The sequence below is a fragment of the Cylas formicarius genome, unplaced genomic scaffold (genome assembly GCF_029955315.1).
Source record: "Cylas formicarius isolate icCylForm1 unplaced genomic scaffold, icCylForm1.1 PGA_scaffold_2__14_contigs__length_35257938, whole genome shotgun sequence".
Lineage (NCBI taxonomy): Eukaryota > Metazoa > Arthropoda > Insecta > Coleoptera > Brentidae > Cylas > Cylas formicarius.
The window spans coordinates 22,421,181-22,438,901 of record NW_026844319.1 but is presented as its reverse complement, the minus strand read 5'-3'; the positions used below and the strand labels follow the sequence as shown (position 1 = coordinate 22,438,901).

The window sequence follows — 17,721 nt, the reverse complement described above, 5'->3', positions numbered from 1 at the left end:
TGGAAGCCTTTGAGAAGAAAGCTCTGGACACCTTCCATCTGAAACCAAAATTATGGAAACGCTACGTCGATGACACTTTTGTTATTTGGCCTCATGGTCAGGAATCCCTAGACTTAGACATTTAAACTCTATACGCCCTAATATACCTTTTACCATTGAAATAAAAACTAACAACAACCTCCCATTCTTAGATATTCTTATCAATAGAAAATCAGCCCTAACATTGGGTGATTGTGTTTACAGAAAACCTATGCACAAAGACCGAAACCTTAATGCATTGTCACATCATCATCCGGCCCAAAAATCATCGGTTATGAACTCTCTTGCTTGCAGAGCCGCAAAACCATCTCAGTTCGAGTCATTGAACCCACCTCTGCTCTTCTCTCCAATAATTTCCACATTAAAGATATTAAACGTTCTATCACAAAATACACTTCACCACAACTTTCCAATAGCAATGAAGCCGAAAGCAATGAATTTTATTTATCCGAAAGATAATCTTGTGGCATTACATTTTAAATATGATTTCTGGCATATGACCGCCACGGCTGGCGCGGATGTAGTCCAATCTGGACGTCCAATTTTCGATGACTTTTTCCAACATTTGTGGCCGTATATCGGCAACAACACGATGAATGTTGTTTTCCAAATGGCTTATCCGCATAGACCAATGACTGTACATAGCCCAACAGAAAGTAGTCTAGCGGTGTTAAATCACAAGTTCTTGGTGGCCAATTCACAGATCCAAAACGTGAAACTAAACGTGTCTTTCAATAAATCGATTGTGGCACGAGCTCTGTGACATGTTGCGCCGTCTTGTTGATACCACATATCCTGGACATCATGGTTATTCAATTCAGGAATGAAAGAATTAGTAATCATAGCTCTATACCAATCACCATTGTGTGTAACGTTCTGGCCATCATCCTTTTTGAAGAAGTACGGACCAATGATTCCACCAGCATATAAAGCGCACCAAACAGTCAGTTTTTCTGGATGTAACGGTGTTTCGACATACACTTGAGGATTAGCTTCGCTCCAAATGCGGCAGTTTTGTTCGTTGACGTAGCTATTCAACCAGAAGTGCGCTTCATCGCTAAACAAAATTCGCTTATGAAAATCGGGAACAACGGTAATCTCGTTTTGGGCCCATTCGACGAATCTACGCCTTACTCGATGAATTCATGATGAATTGCCAAACCAAACTGAGAATAAATCACTTGACAGCTGTTAAATCGGTAGCCATCTTGAACAGTAATACCAACTTAAGGTTCTATACATCGAAAAAAAACACCCATTATTAGACACCGCCTCAAAATAGTCATCGGTATCAAAATACCAGTAGAGCTGCCTGTCACCTGTACCCTACGGCACAGAACGGAGTTCAAAATGTCACCAGTATAAACTAACAAGAGCAATGGCCCCAAAATGAAGCCTTGTGGGACTCCAGAAAGCAAAGCAATCTGATCGGAATTTGTATTATTAGAGAATATTCTTTGAAACCTGTTTGATAGATATAATCTAATTAAACTACAGGATGCTGATGTGAAACTATAAAACTTTAACTTACTTTAACCTTCTACACCAGTTTCCGTTAGTTTTTCAGTTTTTCATATTTCAAAAATTTCATTACTTACTTAGGCCAATAGAATGTTATTCCGTCATAACACTTATAAGTTTTCGAACCAAATATTTAGTTATAAATAAAATAACCAATTATGCAAGCGTGCGGAAAGTGTCACTTTTGGGAGTCAGCTTCGTTATGCACGGTCACAAGCCACTTCCGAGATTCCCAGTACTTTAGCCACGGCATTCGGAGCGAGCGAATGCTTTCGACAGAAGTTAGGCACGGATGGTATTTTGACGTTTGTCACACCTGACGGGCACGTCACATGTCGCTAAGTAAATGTTTTGCAAAAATGTAAACTAATGGTTGTAAAAGAAGTATGTCAACATCTTGATAACTTAGTCAGTGACTAAAGTGACGTTTATCGAACTTGTTGTATAATATTCTGTTTGCTCCATTTCCTATTTGCCTATATCCTAAAACCTTAATTATACACTAAGGTCAACATACTTCTGGGCGACTCAAAATTATAAGACTGATGGACTCTTGGCACTCGTTATAAAATGTGCTATATTTTTTCTGGCACAAATTGTCCATCGACCTAAACCTGGGAAAGTTCAAGGCTCGGAGTTTGAAGAATTTGAAATCGATATGTCCAATTACTCGGGCGAATTTGTAAAGTGGCGACGTTGTAAATATTGAAGGAGATGATCAATACATCGAAATTTTCCCGTAGTGGTTACACAAATTTCGTGTGTTATTGCTGCCTCACGTCTCTCTCGCCTTATCTTATCCGGAACCGGTCGTCATTATACTTTTTTCGATAAGGACGCGGCAGTTCGCCCGCCACTGACGGTACGCGTCGAACTGTCGCGGTATGGGAGGATTCCTTATCGACGGTGATGCAGCCTTCACGTATTTTTGTTTTGCGTGAGTCCCATTACATACAGTATGCCCTTTGAAGGTAAGTAATAATTCAAATCGATGCTAACATAGGAAAAATACAAAGCAGCAACTTTTCGCACGGAAAAAATAATTTCAGTTTAAAATTTTCACTAAAACGTTGCGAGCGTAGGGATCACATGCTTACCATCGATTGATAGGGAGATCGATATCAAAAATAAATTATTCGTCATTTAATATTATATTTTCAGTTCATGCTTTGATACCGCGAACCGTAGGTTGTGGTGTTTTAAAAGCAAATCGCCTTGTTATGGAAAAAATTTCACACGCCGCGTATCTACTGGCAGCGTAAGTAAATACCCGGGAAACACCAAGTGCTGATACTTACGCTTATTTTTTTTTTACTTATTTAGTGCTAGTAAAGTGGGTTGGACATTTTTTTATTAGAAACTAGAATATTTTTTTATAGTTAAACGTTTATATTCCTCCCTAGTAAATATTTTAGATATTTACCTCACTTTAGTCATAGGTTTTAGCCAAGGGTGGTATTTTGACGTTTGTCAATGTTAACGGCCACGTCAATCAGTGAATTTATTCGTGTCGTTTAGCAAAATTGTACCCAAAAAGCAAAAGCAAAAGAAGCAAACTTCTTCATACATTCGTGACTAAAATGCATTTATCACATTTGTTGCATAGTATTCTATTATATTATATTTTGGGGGCTGGAAATGTCCGCTGTGTCCCAAATTGACTGTTATCAAAAGTTTTTCGGTAACCAGGGGAGGTAGAACTTTGCGGTGTTTTCCGTAAAACTTTGAATGCCGCCACCTTTGGGCCGGTGTCATATTTCGGACACCCTATCACTTGCACTTCCGACGTAAAGTAACTCTTAAATAGGCGGTATTATCAGAAAAATTAATGTTGGACATAGAATTATAGGATATAAAGTGCCTAGAAGCAAAATTAAACAAAAGAAAAATTAATATTTACTTTTTACTCTGATGAACTTAATAATAAATACTTAAACCCAAAGTTTTCACAAAGTGCGGATTCGTGTTAGAGCATTCATTATGGCCATGGGTATTGTCATAACATTAAATAAAATTTCGAAAATATTTTGTTTATATATATTATATTCCCAACATTAAATAAAGATTGATACATTTTTTGATTTTTGTTTCCATGACGAAGTCCTATTTAAGCAGAAATAACTATGATTAAAGGCCAACACCGTCATTTAAAAAAAAATACGGGGTGTTATATTTAAAAAAAATTACTTTCTTGGCTATATCTGAAAAACGCTTTGTCTCAATAATTTGGTGACCATACCATTTGCATTCTATGCAAAAATATCGATATACAATTTTTCTGTCTTACAGAGTGTTTGGATATCACCACAAAAAGTGCAAGCACCTTGTAACATACTTACAAATATAATATTTTTTAAACTAACTTCAAAGTTTAATAGTTGTCAGCAGAAAAATACTTTTTTCTACCCCCGTCTGTAAAATACCTAATTACCCACCGATCTAGCGTGCGGGAAGCGTCACTTTACCACGTCAGTTTCGTTTTCCATGAATCCGAGCCACTTCGGACATTTCCGGGATTTTACCCCACGGATTTGGTAACAATCGGATGTTTTCGGAGATATTTCCCACGCTTTGAATTTTGACGTTTGTCAAATTTGATGGTCATGTCAGTGAATGCATTCGTATTGTTTTGCGAAAATGTAACCAAAAACTAACGGTCGTAAAAAAAGTATAGTATGCAACACGTTCGGTAAACTTTTTAACTCACTCGTTTATTAAACACTTGCTCCGCTCGTGTCAAATAAACTCGTAAGTCAAATGCCGTTTACTGCACTTGTTGCATAATATGCTATTGACATATTTTAGAGAAAGCAGAACAAAAATGCGTAATGGTGATTGTTAAATTATGATTCTGTCCATAAGGTCCTTATTTGTTGTAATTGGTTACATATTTTCAGAAAAACTACTGGCAGAAATTTATACGGTGTTCAATGCAATGTACTTTTCTGGTACTACGAGGCTTGTATTCGTATATTTTCTCAAAGTTCGTATAATGTTAGTTTCCAACAGTCTGCTGGCAGTTTTTAACTTTCATGTTGAAGCTGTAGGGTTATTTTGAACTGCTTCTAAGAACATTATTCTTTGTAACCTCTTACCCCTTTTTTTGGTGAAGTTATAGTTTTTTTACCCTTCCTTCTCAACCGGAGTGATAATCAGTTTGTGTCACAAACTGATTATCACCGAAAATGTCTTCAAGATGCTGTTGCTGTTGCTTACAAAATGCCTAGATGATACATAAGAAAATCAAAGAATATCGAAAAAAATATTTTAACGGATGCAAGAAGACCCAGCTTTATTGCTGAATTATCAGATCATAAATACACTGTAATTTAAATTTAAATAATTACTTTTTTAATGACAAATTAATAGTTGACAATAACTTAATTGAATAATATCGTATAACGTTTCTTTTGGAAAACATGATCTTTTGATTATTCTTATACATACAAACTCAAAAAGTTATAGGATTTCCATGGTTTTTTCAATCAAATAATTATTACCATTGTTATATTATATATTTTTTTATTTAAAAACAACGTGCGTCTGGGATATAAGTAGCCATCTTACACGTTACAAATAACCAAGATAAAAATAAATAGCTGTGCAAAATTAACCTAAACTAACCAAAACTAATCAAAAATGTCTAACAATAGCATTGCTGAATCTTTTTATCTTTGTTTATTTATCACTTAAAAATCACTGCTTATAGTCGACACCTACGAAAAATAAATTAAAAAAATCCTATACTTGGACGATTCGTATGATCTATGAGGTTTTTTTAAAACTTTTTTGTATTTTTTCATATTTTCAGATAGACGATAGGCCAAAAAATGTCATCCCCTACCAAAAATCTGGAAAACCGAATACGCAAATCGCTACCGAATGACTCTAGAAGTGACGCTCCTTTAACGCCCCAAAGAAGGAACACCGTAAGCTCCGGCTTCAACCCGAAGCCGAAGAAATCGTTGAAAATCGCCGCGATAGCGGAAGATGAGACCGACGACACCTTCTCCGTTGAAAACGAACGGAAAAGAGAGGTGAAAATAGTGAAAAAACCATCCGTAGTCAGTAACGCCAGCAAATCTAGCTTCGCTTATGAAAACACCGCTTACGAGGGAAATCTTAAACGAACCGGCAGCGCCGCCAACAGCGAAAGGAGTACCACTACTTCTAGAGCGCCAAGCGTCCAAAGCTTAGAGTAACCGTTGCCGATTTCAGTTTTGAGGCGGTTTTTATTTTATTTCATTTCAGGATCGTGAGGGAACAGTACTGCTGCTGTAGCAGAAGGACACGATGCGAGAAAGCTCTCCTGGTAGCCGTCACGGTTTTGGGAATCGCCATCGTTGTGTTGGTCATCGTTCTGGCGGCGGTTGTCGCAAATTGCGGTGACCAAAACAACGCCGTATCCAAAGTGATCGGGTTTTAATGAATTTTCGACCCTGAGCTGTAGCTCTCCGATATCGTTTTTTTCCATTAAAGTGTTCCAATCGATCAAGCAAATATTACAGTTTGACAGTCGAATGAGTATTAATAATATTTAAACAAAATGAGACTGAACGCTTAATGTGTTTGTTACTTAAGAGTTGGTATATTTGTACGGTAATTTCGTTAATGTCTGTTGTTTATTGTTATTGTTAAAACATTTTTTATGTGTACCATGTAAGTCAATTTATAAATATATTTTTCCTAGCTATTTTTCTTACAATAAACCTGGGAATTACCCTAGATAAACAAGCCTTTGGGTTTGTGATAAAACAAGCAGATCATCTGGCTATACGTGATGATGAAGAGGCATATGATCGCGTATGACTCTGTGCTCTGGTAGTTCAATAACTGGCCCAGGTGAAAATTGCTAAGCTGCAGAGGCATCCTTGTATGGCGATTACTGTAGGTGGCAGCACAAAATTAGTCCATATAGAGACTTTTTTAAACAACTTCGAAGAAACGGGAGACATGTATGATGAAGCATACATAGCATTCTGGGGATGCCATCGTACCTAATTTCTAAGGCTTCCGACCTCCTCTGTGAAGTGAACCCTCAGGAGGGCGGTGCACCATTGGCACACTGCCATGTGTGCGGACAAGAATTAACATATATTGGACAATTAAGCGGCACAAAAGTGTTAAGGACATCCCCAAGATACTGCCAACTGAGCCTCTCCTTGTTATGGTGCGGTAATAAGATTACACTGACATGGATACCACGGCGATGGATAGTGGAGTGGAAGGTTACGAAAAAACCTACCTCCTAGCGAAGATAGGACAATACATGCCACTAATAGGTAAACAGATGATATCCGCTATAAAATGCTAATTAACCAGGAATGCAATCAAAACCTGAAAGCAGAGAAAACTATATTATTCGGTATACGAGCTACAAATAAAAACGAGATTTCAACAATATTTTTAAAAACTCGGCAACTAATTGTTAGTAAATTTGAGTGTTACAATATTTTGTTAGAAGCTTTGATATATTTCCAATGAACAAATCAACGATTTATGTCGTATCGTCGAATAAATAACTGCGACCAGATAGTCTATGACCCATGATAGAGCGTTATTATTTATCTGACGACCGACTAGTCTGGCTTTTAGTTGCACGGGTTTCGTCTAAGTAGTGCCTCGTGGTAAACGGTCACTATTAACGCTTAAGCAAGTGTTCGCCACAATCTCGCGTAAGTTGACTGTCCATTGCTTTTCAGATTATTTATTATATATTATATAAACTAAGCAAATCAGACCTAAAGTGACAATTTTTTCTGCGTAAAAAAAACCGTGGTTTGCATCACAGTGTTAATTCCGCTTCCCGAAACCATTAATGTAATGTTATTAATGCTTTTTCAACATTATAGTATATTATGCAACAAGTGGGATAAACGGCATTTGACTCACGAGTTTATTTGACACGAGCGGAGCGAGTGTTTAATAAACGAGTGACTTAAAAAGTTTACCGAACGTTTTGCATACTATACCTTTTCTACGACCGTTAGATTTTGGATAAATTTCCGCGAAACAACACGAATAGATTCACTGACATGACTGTCAGAATTGACAAACGTCAAAATTCAAGGCGTGGGAAATATATCCGAAAACATCCGATTGCTCCCAAACCCGTGAGGTAAAATCGCGGAAATATCCGAAGTGACTCGGATCCCTGGAAAACGAAACTGACGTGGTAGAAAAACTAAATAAATACATAGTACCTCATTATAAAATTATATGTGAACCCTTAAAATATAAATTTGAACGTAGTTTCCTCCGAACCAGTTTTAAGACTGCCAGCATTTTCGTATACAGTTGCAAATTCCCTATGAACCTGTAACATTTAAAATATCACATACAAGGTAGAAAACGTGTGCAAATAATAATTATTTCCAATTTTAATCGCAATGATGAAATTCGTTGCAAATGTTTGCCCCTTGGGCCTTTACTTCTGTCGATTCTCGTTAATGATCTTTCTTAGCTCTTTACAAGCCTGAATTTGTTGTTAGCTGACGACCTGTTTAATGATAACTCACTCGGCCTCCAGCAGATGTTGAACTGTTTCTAAATGTAAAGATTTGTGTTTTGTTGCATGATGAATGCTATTTTCTATTTCTATTTCTTTATTTCGCATTTGAATGATGATACGTAGATTGTATGCACGTCATTTTATAATAGATTTTAAGCATCTATAAAATGTAAAGCAACATATATATGCATAACAAATATTTCACCAAACAAATTCGCACACAAAAATTATGCAATATATTTAATTAACACACTTCAAAATTAACGTTTTATATCTACTACAGAGATGAGTCGTCGTAATATAATTCACTCAATGGCAATTTAACTTTTTCATCATGTAGGCTCTTGTCGATCTTTGCAATTATGTTGTAACATTTAATTCCGACATATGTAGGATGCTGTTGTGCTACAGAAAGTTTTAAAATGGCTGTGTAAATAATTTTTTTACCGGTGTATTGTGATTATGTACGCCTTCCTCTTCTGTTTCATATTATGTTTTTTTTACGTATACTAGTAATGAATAAATATATAATGATGTTAATGTTAAAATTCCTAACTCTTTGAAATATTTTCTACAAGACACTGTTCTTTTGATACCCGTCATACATTCGATTGCTTTTTTTGTATAATAATCACCGATACAGTTCGCTTGCCCCCAGTGCACAAGTCCGTAGGAGGCGACAGACTAAAACAAACCAAAATACACCAATTTAAGAATATCTATAAAAACAGTATTTTTGATATTTTTAATTAAGAAGCAGCATGAGCTTAGTTTAGGTGTTATATTTTGTATATGAGTGGTTCATGTAATTTTTTGGTCTATAGATAGATAGATATGTTGTACTTGACTCAGCACTTTTATTTAGAATTTCAAGAATGTTTCTGTCATCTACGTATATAATTGGGATGCCAAAGCTTTCTAAATTTAGAGGTAGATCATTGATAAACATATTAAACGGTGTAGGTGATAAACAAGAGCCTTGAGGTGTACCTTTATTTACAGAGCGGACGGTAGAGCGAATGGGAAATGTTCTACCAAAATCAAAAAATTGCCCGAGGATGTACGCCCTCTTATTCAGTGAATTATATATATTGGTAATGGCATGATCACGAGCAGTACTAGTTGTTTTATTCATACCAAAGCCATTTTGGTTTTTTGAGCGTTATTTAAACGCGAGTTTTAACAAAATTCAAAAACTTTACCAAACTGACATTGTAAAGATAGTGGTCAATAGTTTTTAGGACTGGTTATCTCATCCTGATGCTTATAAATTCTAACAGTCTTAGAACATCTTAATTTCTTTCGACGAATCTCTGATTTTTTAGGAAACTTCGTGGATGGCTTAGTTGTTCTGACACTTCAGTATGTTTCCAATCTTATTGGCGATTTTTTTTACAAACTTTGTTAATGACCAAAAAGACTTCGTTTCGAATGGTGGGGCAAAGATAGAAAGACCACAGGTTTGATATTGCTTTTAAAGAAATAGTTTCGTGCCCGTCGAAATTGAAAAAAACGACTTCCACAAGCTTCACAGATTGCATTTACGTTCGCAACTTCTAATTTATGATTTCCTTTACACCATTATTTCTTGTTTTATTTCGGTTTTCAGTAACCATATTCCAACACTCTTTATTAAGATTTTTGGCATGCTGCTCTGAGAATGTGGGGATTTATTATTTGAAATGAATCTGCAAACTCGTACGATTTAATTTAACTCAATGATTTAACGTGATCCAGATTAAGTTAATTTGTGATATGTACTTTCAGTGCAATATGCAGGCTAAGAGAGAAACTTTTGTTTCTGTTGTTACTGCTATTGCTATTGCTGTTTGTCCTGTAACTGGTGTTAACGTAGTCGTCCAACAAATCCGTTTAATTTCATTATAACTTACTTTACTGAACTAACATTTATTAGTACTGTGGATGCACCTTTAGGAGTTAATATGTACAGCCATACTTACATTTAGGAGTGTTCTATAATCTGATATTAATAGTAACTATTCTAGTGAATCTGCATTGGAGCGTCTGGCGGGGGACATACGCAGGCGTAACCACTGTTATTATTAACCACTTTGCACATTGGCGTCATATGTTGTTGGATGAATCCATGATCGATTTATCATTTACAAATTACATCATTAAATCTTGCCCAATCCTATTACCATAACGTTTTAGTAATATAAATTTATTAGAATTTTACATTAACTTTATTATTGTTAATGAACGAAAAATTTAATAATTAATTAATAATAAGAATAATAATTAATTGATACTTTTTAATGAATAATGCGATAAGTCGTTGTATGGATCCATTTTATCTGTTAAGAGCTTAATAAAAAACATTGTAATAAAGACTCTGTTAGTCACTAATATCAGAGCAGTTATTTCGTTCTCATGATGATTATTTTAAATTTTCAGAACTATTCAATAGTTATCCAAAATATTTTTCATTACTACTTGGAAATTAAAAACCAAAATTGCGTGATAGGTGTCAAAAATGGCCACGTCATGGATGCTCTTGTCTACCGTGGCATTAGTTTTGGCAACATGTGAATATTCGGCTACCATGACGTCCACAACGACCACTCCAAAGCCGAAAATAAAAAATTGCGGATATAAGGTAGACGACATGACAGCAATCGATTATAAACATCACCATGTATTTTTGTTTTGTACTTCAGGCATGTCAATCGACAAAAGAAGGATACATCAATGTGCATATCGTACCCCACACTCACGACGACTTCGGTTGGCTGAAAACCGTCGATCAGTATTTTTACGGCAGTACGTTCGATTTCGATATTCAATTTAATCCGTAAATGCTAAATATAAAAAATATTACATTTTAGGTAGCTCGAAGTACCAGAAAGCGGGGGTGCAATACATTCTAGACAATGTCGTCGATTCCCTCAGGAAAGATAAAAACCGCAAGTAAGTCCATTAAAAAAAGTACAAAAAAAATGAAAACTTCAACTCTTGAATTTTTTTAGTGAGTTGGAAAATAAGTTTAGTAAATATCAAAATTAATTAATAAAAATTTTCCGAAATTGAATTGCGATACGTATTGAAAAAGCGTTCTTGATCAATATAGTAGTTATGAAACTTTAAAACTTCATTTTTAAGACAGTTTTCGAAAATACTAATTTTACTTTAACTTCGGAATATATTTCCATCTCCCTTTGAAATGACAATGACAATCGTAAAATTTTTTTACCTAAGAATATATCTGCGATTTCAAAATTTCATGTGTTCATGGTTATGCCCCTGACGGCCATCTTGTAAATCTGAAAATATATCTCACGGAATACACTTTATTCTCCGCAATTCTCTAGGAGGAATAGTTTCCGAAGCTTTGCATTCTTATCTGGGTAAGCCACTTTTTTGAAGATAAAGTTTTCCGGTTAATAGGAATCCATTTTCTTATTAAATGAGAGTGTGTTTTGAATTTGGCTAAAAATGGGGACAGTAAAGTGTTAGAGAGACTCAAGAAAATTTTAATTATCCTCGCTAATAACTTTTTTGTACAAAAAAAAACAAGATACCAAAATTAAGCCTTCTAAATGCGAAATCATCTTTATTCTTTATCTTAAAAGTGTGATATAAAAAATCTAAAATAATATTCAAGTTATAATAAAAAAACTTTTTTTAGGACTTTAACACCCTCTGTATCTGAAAGAAAGTAATTTTGATAGATATGCCTATTTTTCATGAACAAAGTTTCCTATCAACTGTTTGAGTTTATGTCCAAAAATTTGGTCGACCTTTTTACTTCTTGTTCATACATAAATCCCCAAACTGATATGTTTCGATACCTTTGCCAAGAATTATATCATCGAGTTTGGTCTACATTTCTAAACGAGAACTCGATACTCATTCCTGCAGGTTTATCTACGCCGAAACCGCTTTCTTTTGGCAATGGTGGATCAAGCAGCACGACATAATAAAGAGTCGCGTAAGGAAACTCGTCAACTCCGGTCAGTTGGAGTTTATTGGCGGCGGTTGGTCTATGAACGACGAGGCGACTACTCATTATCAGTCGATCATCGATCAGATGACTTGGGGTCTGAGGTGAGCAACAGGCCTAGAGCCTCTAGAGCAACACTTGACATCGTCCGCATCTGCAGGAAATTAAACGAAACTTTCGGCCAATGCGGTCATCCTAAATTAGGTTGGCAAATCGACCCATTCGGTCACAGCAGGGAAATGGCTTCTATATTCGCTCAACTCGGTTTTGACGGCGTGCTCCTTGGCAGAATCGATGCGGATGAAAAAGTGTACCGGATGAAGACTAAAACTGCCGAAATGGTGTGGCGAGGCAGCAATAGTTTGGGTACTAGATTCGAATTTATGAAGTGAACAGGTGACCTGCAAGCGAAGTTTTTAGGGGAAGCTAGCGACATCTTCACGGGCGTCATGTACAATAGGTACTCGCCACCCCCGGGGTTTTGTTTCGACATTTTGTGCTCTGATGAACCTATTATAGATGATAGAAAGAGTTTTGAATATAACGTAGATCAAAGAGTAAGAACGCTCAGCGCGTAAGTATGCACTATCTATGTGATATTGCCTTCGTAGGTGGATGACTTCTTGGAGTATGCCAAAAACGTCTCGAGTGTCTACGCTACCGACAACATCATCATCACTATGGGGGAAGACTTCAACTACCAAGACGCCGAGGCATGGTTTACCAATTTGGACAAGCTTATATAGTAAATCGAAGCAATAATAATGGATTATGGTGTGTCATCTAAACGTATTTACTTCAAATTCAACCTGTTTTACTCGACGCCGTCGTGCTACGTCAAAGCGATACACGATGAAACCAATGGGAAGAAAGATTTTCTCCTGAAACAAGACGACTTCTTCCCGTACGCGTCAGACAGACATACCTTCTGGACCGGCTACTTCTCATCCAGGCCCACGATCAAAAGGTTCGAAAGAGAAGGTAATAACTTTCTGCAGGTGTGCAAACAGCTCTACGCGTTGACCGACCTGGGTCCCGAAGATCGCGTCGACCTGAACGTCATGAGAGAGGCGATGGGAACGATGCAGCATCACGACGCTATTGCCGGAACGGAGAAGCAACATGTGGCTGAAGATTACGCTAGGAGGCTCCAACGAGGTATCGACGATTGCGAAATAATAACAAACGTAGCTTTGAAGTGAGTACAAACCGAAGTCTAATCAAAATATTACTTATCAAAATTTTTTAGTAAACTCAAAACATCACCCGCAAAAGAAACACCCAAAGTCAATTTCACCACGTGCCCACTGGTAAACGTAAGTCAATGCGCGTTCACAGAAACAGAAAAAACATTCGTGGTAACAGTTTACAATCCGCTGAGCAGGCCGGTTACTAAGTTCTTGCGTCTTCCAGTCTCTGGACAGGCGTACATAGTCAAAGATCCCGATGGTGAGTGTGCTTTAGTCTGATCGATCTTTATTACGTCCCGTTACTTGCAGGTAACGAACTCGTTATTCAAATTGTGCCCATCGCCAAGCCCATCCTCAGAATCCCGGGAAGAGAAAGCAAGGCTGTTGTGGAACTCATCTTCATGGCTGAAAATATCCCGCCGCTAGGTTTCAAATCTTATTTTGTTCAAGAAGTTAGCAGCTATCGCAAGTCAAAACCTAAACGACTACCTCAAACGGACTTCAAGGTAAAATGATCGACGTGATGGTAATAACCTAAGTCTTTTGCTTTAGGAGTCTGCAAAGTTTACGTTTGACGAAAATACAGGACTTCTCGAAAGCATACTGGTAAATGACATATTCTTGCCAGTACACCAGACGTTTATGCTATACGAAGGCTACGTGGGAGATAACGAAAAACCCGAGAACCGTTCTTCTGGTGCTTACATCTTCAGACCTACAACGAACTTTTCGAAAAAAGTCTCGACCTCTGTCGATTATCAGGTCTTTACGGGTGAACTGGTATCCGAAATTCATCAAACTTTCACCGAATGGATCAGTCAAGTGATTAGGGTCAACGCCCGGGACAAATACGTCGAGTTTGATTGGCTGGTGGGACCGATACCCACGGAGTAAGTAAAACAGAAGTATTTTCTTGCTTATCCATTCACGTTATATTGAAGCGAACCCAACGGTAAAGAAGTGATAACGACGTTCCAAACTCAAATAGCAACCGAGGAATTCTTCTACACCGACTCTAATGCGAGAGAGATGCTGCGCAGAAAGCGAAACTTTAGACCCACATGGGATGTTACGTTGGAAGAACCGGTATCGGGAAACTATTATCCAGTGACGTCGAAAATTGCTATCAGGAATGATAGCACGAATGTGGAGTTTGCCGTTCTTACCGACAGAGCGCAAGGAGGAAGCAGTTTGTTGGACGGCCAAATCGAGCTGATGGTTCATCGTCGTTGCTTGCATGACGACGCGTTTGGGGTGGGGGAGGCTTTGAACGAAACTGCTTTCGGAAAGGGGTTGGTGGTCAGGGGATCGCATTATATAACAGTAGGAAATATTTCGTCTTCAGGTGGGTATGTCGGGCGGGAATAGATGCCAAATGTATTACCGGCGACGTTGTTTTAGAAAAAACCATTAGCGCCATCGAGAAGGATATAGCCCAACGGAGGTTGCTGGACAGTTGGATATTTTTGTCGTCGCCGAGCGGGCTAACGTACGAGGAATATAAGCAGAATTATATCACTCAGTACTCTGGACTGACGCACGCCCTACCAGACAACGTTCAAATACTGACTTTGGAACCTTGGCAAGGAATTACGTTCTTACTGAGGCTCGAACACGTGTTTGAAATAGGCGAGGATCCACTGCTGTCTAAACCTGTCACCGTCAAACTGAAGGTATAGTTCAATCGACTTATCCAGGCACGAACGTCAATATTTATATTGATGTTTAGCTTATTCTGATTTATTCTCTTCATAAAAATTTTCACTTTAATGGTTATTCGTGAATAATTAAGTAATTTTTTCTTTATTTTAAAAAATATATATATTAAAGAAAAATGTTATTGATATAGTTCTAAGATGCAGTAACATGAAGTTCCGAGCAGAGTTCCTTATAATTTAGATCATATTGGATGTTAAATTTTTTTCTTTTTACAAAAAAAGATTAAAACCTAGAACTTTTCCTCAGCACCACGAGGTCGTTATTATTGCCAAATCGCATTCATTAGTATTGAATAAAGTAACTGAAAAGCAAATATACAATCATGGACTCAAGCAAGTAATAGAGACGTCTGCTTTGATAATTACCAAATCAGCTGTTGTAAATAAGTTAAGAAATAGAAACAGCTTATTTCATTGTGACTTTTATTATGCAAAATATTTAACGTGTGATTTCTGGCAACACCGCATACGTCTTCAACTTAAAAATACAGTTTACTTTATTGTAGTATTCTCAAGTTAAACAGACATCGTGTAAAAGGCAATTGATTTAACTCCACGCATATATGCGCAACTTCTCGTTGAAACAATCGTTGCCGTTTTCAGGACCTCTTCACTGCATTCGAAATAACGTCTCTCAGGGAAACAACACTGGCCGCTAACGAATGGTTAGAAGATAGTGAACGTTTGAAGTTTAAGACGAACGGCACCATGGAAGAATTAATATCTGGGGAATACTACACTTTTAAAGGGGATGAGATGTTTGCGCGAAATTTGGTGCACAATACGATGGCGTACAAGAAAACAGAGAGGAAAAGGGAAGTCGTGATCAACGCGAACGATTACGCGGAAGAATTTGAGGTGGTTTTGGCTCCGTTGCAAATTCGTACCTTTATAATTGACATAAAAAAACATTGAATTTATAACATAAATAGATACTGTAATAAACATTTAACACAGATATCTTCGTTTGTTCTACCAGAAAGTTTCCTCTTAGAAAGGGTAGTTCTAGAAATGTATATTAATTTAAAAAAGCAAAAGCAAAAAGAAGTTTTTTTATTTTTGGATGTCGTGTCGGAGATGAAGTGTATAACTTTATATAATATTTCGACCGATTTTTTATAAAATACACTTCCTTTTCTATCGTTTCGTTCCCGGTCTAAAGGTGCTAACTTACTATGCATCAACCCGATAAAAATTTCTAAACTAGTTACTTAAGGTGGTCAAATCAACATGTCATGTCATGTCAAATAACATGTCACAGACTCTAATTTTTCAAAGAAACTTTCACAATCTACTCTGTAATAATGTTCACAAATCTGGATCCCTCTAGTGTCAGTCGTTGATGAATCGAACTTGCTGATGTCTCGCCAATCATCATGTTGGCTTCTTCAGAGCTTCACTGCGGCAGTTTCAATTAAGCTCTGAAGAAGCCAACATGATGATTGGCGAGACATCAGCAAGTTCGATTCATCAACGACTGACACTAGAGGGATCCAGATTTGTGAACAGTATTACAGAGTAGATTGTGAAAGTTTCTTTGAGAAATTAGAGTCTGAGAGTCTAGAGACGAAACGTCTTTTATTAGTTTTTTTATTAGCTTTCGAAGCAGTATGAAATGTTGAATTTTGAATAAATAAATTATGGACAGTGCGACCATAAGACAGATTAAAATGCGTACTGGTCGGTGTCAAATTGTAATTTTTAAATTTTCACATAAATTTCAAAATGTTAAGAAAAATCGGGTACTCGGCTTCATTTTTATAGAAAATCTACTGGCAGAAATATATACGGTGTTCAATGCCAATGCAGTTTTCTCGTACTATGAGGTTTGTATTTGTATATTTTCTTAAAGTTCGTTTGACGTTAGTGCTGTTCAGTTCGGTTGCTGTCTTCAACTTTCGTGTTGACGCTAGCCAAAACTTACCAAATATTTTTAACGGATAAGGAAGACCTTTGCACCCTTGCTGAATAAACAAATACCCCGTTGAACCGTTCCCCTAATCCGGACACCTAATTTTAATTTTCTTGATATGTTAATTGTTTAAAATCCTATTTCTCTACTATTTTAAATACACTGTATTTTTTTTTGTTCCATTCTACGTTGAATTATTTCTTTAATAACAAATTAAAAATTGACAATACTTCCATTAAATAATACCGTATAACGTTTCTTTTGAAAATCATAAAATTCATACAGTTATTTTTATTATTATACTAAGTAGTCATCTTCAATTCACAAAAAACAAAGGTAAAAATAATCCTAATAGTAATTCAAATTAAAACTAATTTAAACATACCAAAACTAACCAAAAACCTACAGCAGTATTGTTGATTATTTTTGTTTTTGTTATTTACCTTGAAGATGATTACTAATAGCCGAAATGTACGGAACGACGGCAAACCAAGAATATCTCATACTCTCTACATGATTCGTATGATCTCCAGAGATTTCTTTATTAACTTATTTATTACAACAACAATTGAATCTGACATTTCTATCTGTTAAAAACATGTTCCGATATTCCGAAATTGAACGCTAAATGTGTTTGTTACTTTTGAGTTGATATATTGCTTAATGTCTGTAGCTTGTGGTTATGGGTCTTGAGCTGATATTCTGGCAACAGTATTATCAAAAGTCGTATGATCGTGCATGACTCTAAAGTCTGGTTGCGTATGGCTGAGGCATGCCTGTGATTATTAGTGCCTTCAGTATAACGCCTACCCCCGCCATGCAAACCGTATTGGAGCTTACCAGCGTATGAAACATTTCTTCCAACT

At 36.6% G+C, this 17,721-nt stretch overlaps 2 protein-coding genes across 5 annotated transcripts; both read left to right on the top strand.

Annotated features, from left to right (window-relative positions):
• The first annotated feature begins 1,703 nt into the window (after positions 1–1,703).
• On the top strand, positions 1,704–6,245 carry LOC132698803 (uncharacterized). Of its 4 annotated transcripts, none has more exons than XM_060665098.1 (4): positions 1,704–2,531; positions 2,722–2,818; positions 5,376–5,758; positions 5,812–6,245. In XM_060665098.1, exons 3-4 carry the CDS (start codon positions 5,391–5,393, stop codon positions 5,984–5,986), a joined length of 543 nt encoding a protein of 180 aa, XP_060521081.1. In that variant the 5' UTR covers positions 1,704–2,531; positions 2,722–2,818; positions 5,376–5,390; the 3' UTR covers positions 5,987–6,245. The 4 variants fall into 4 exon arrangements, with proteins under 4 accessions (XP_060521081.1, XP_060521080.1, XP_060521079.1 ...); XM_060665096.1 differs by having other exon boundaries at positions 1,709–2,531; positions 5,372–5,758; XM_060665097.1 differs by lacking the exon at positions 2,722–2,818 and having other exon boundaries at positions 1,706–2,531.
• A 915-nt stretch (positions 6,246–7,160) lies between these two features.
• LOC132698216 (lysosomal alpha-mannosidase-like) lies at positions 7,161–15,890 on the top strand. Its single transcript, XM_060664169.1, is given in 14 exon segments — positions 7,161–7,235; positions 10,560–10,691; positions 10,753–10,855; positions 10,921–11,002; positions 11,954–12,139; positions 12,196–12,401; positions 12,456–12,592; positions 12,647–13,233; positions 13,285–13,484; positions 13,535–13,731; positions 13,778–14,115; positions 14,167–14,570; positions 14,627–14,898; positions 15,547–15,890. Coding segments are annotated over 13 exon segments (3,147 nt in total). The 5' UTR covers positions 7,161–7,235; positions 10,560–10,568; the 3' UTR covers positions 15,859–15,890.
• The last annotated feature ends 1,831 nt before the right edge of the window (positions 15,891–17,721 follow it).

Bases quoted from the DNA above. Each gene is read 5' to 3' on its own strand.
- LOC132698803 (XM_060665098.1), top strand. From the start codon at position 5,391: ATGTCATCCCCTACCAAAAATCTGGAAAACCGAATACGCAAATCGCTA. The intron at 5,759-5,811 runs GTAACCGTTGCC...ATTTCATTTCAG, and splicing joins CCAAGCGTCCAAAGCTTAGA to GATCGTGAGGGAACAGTACT.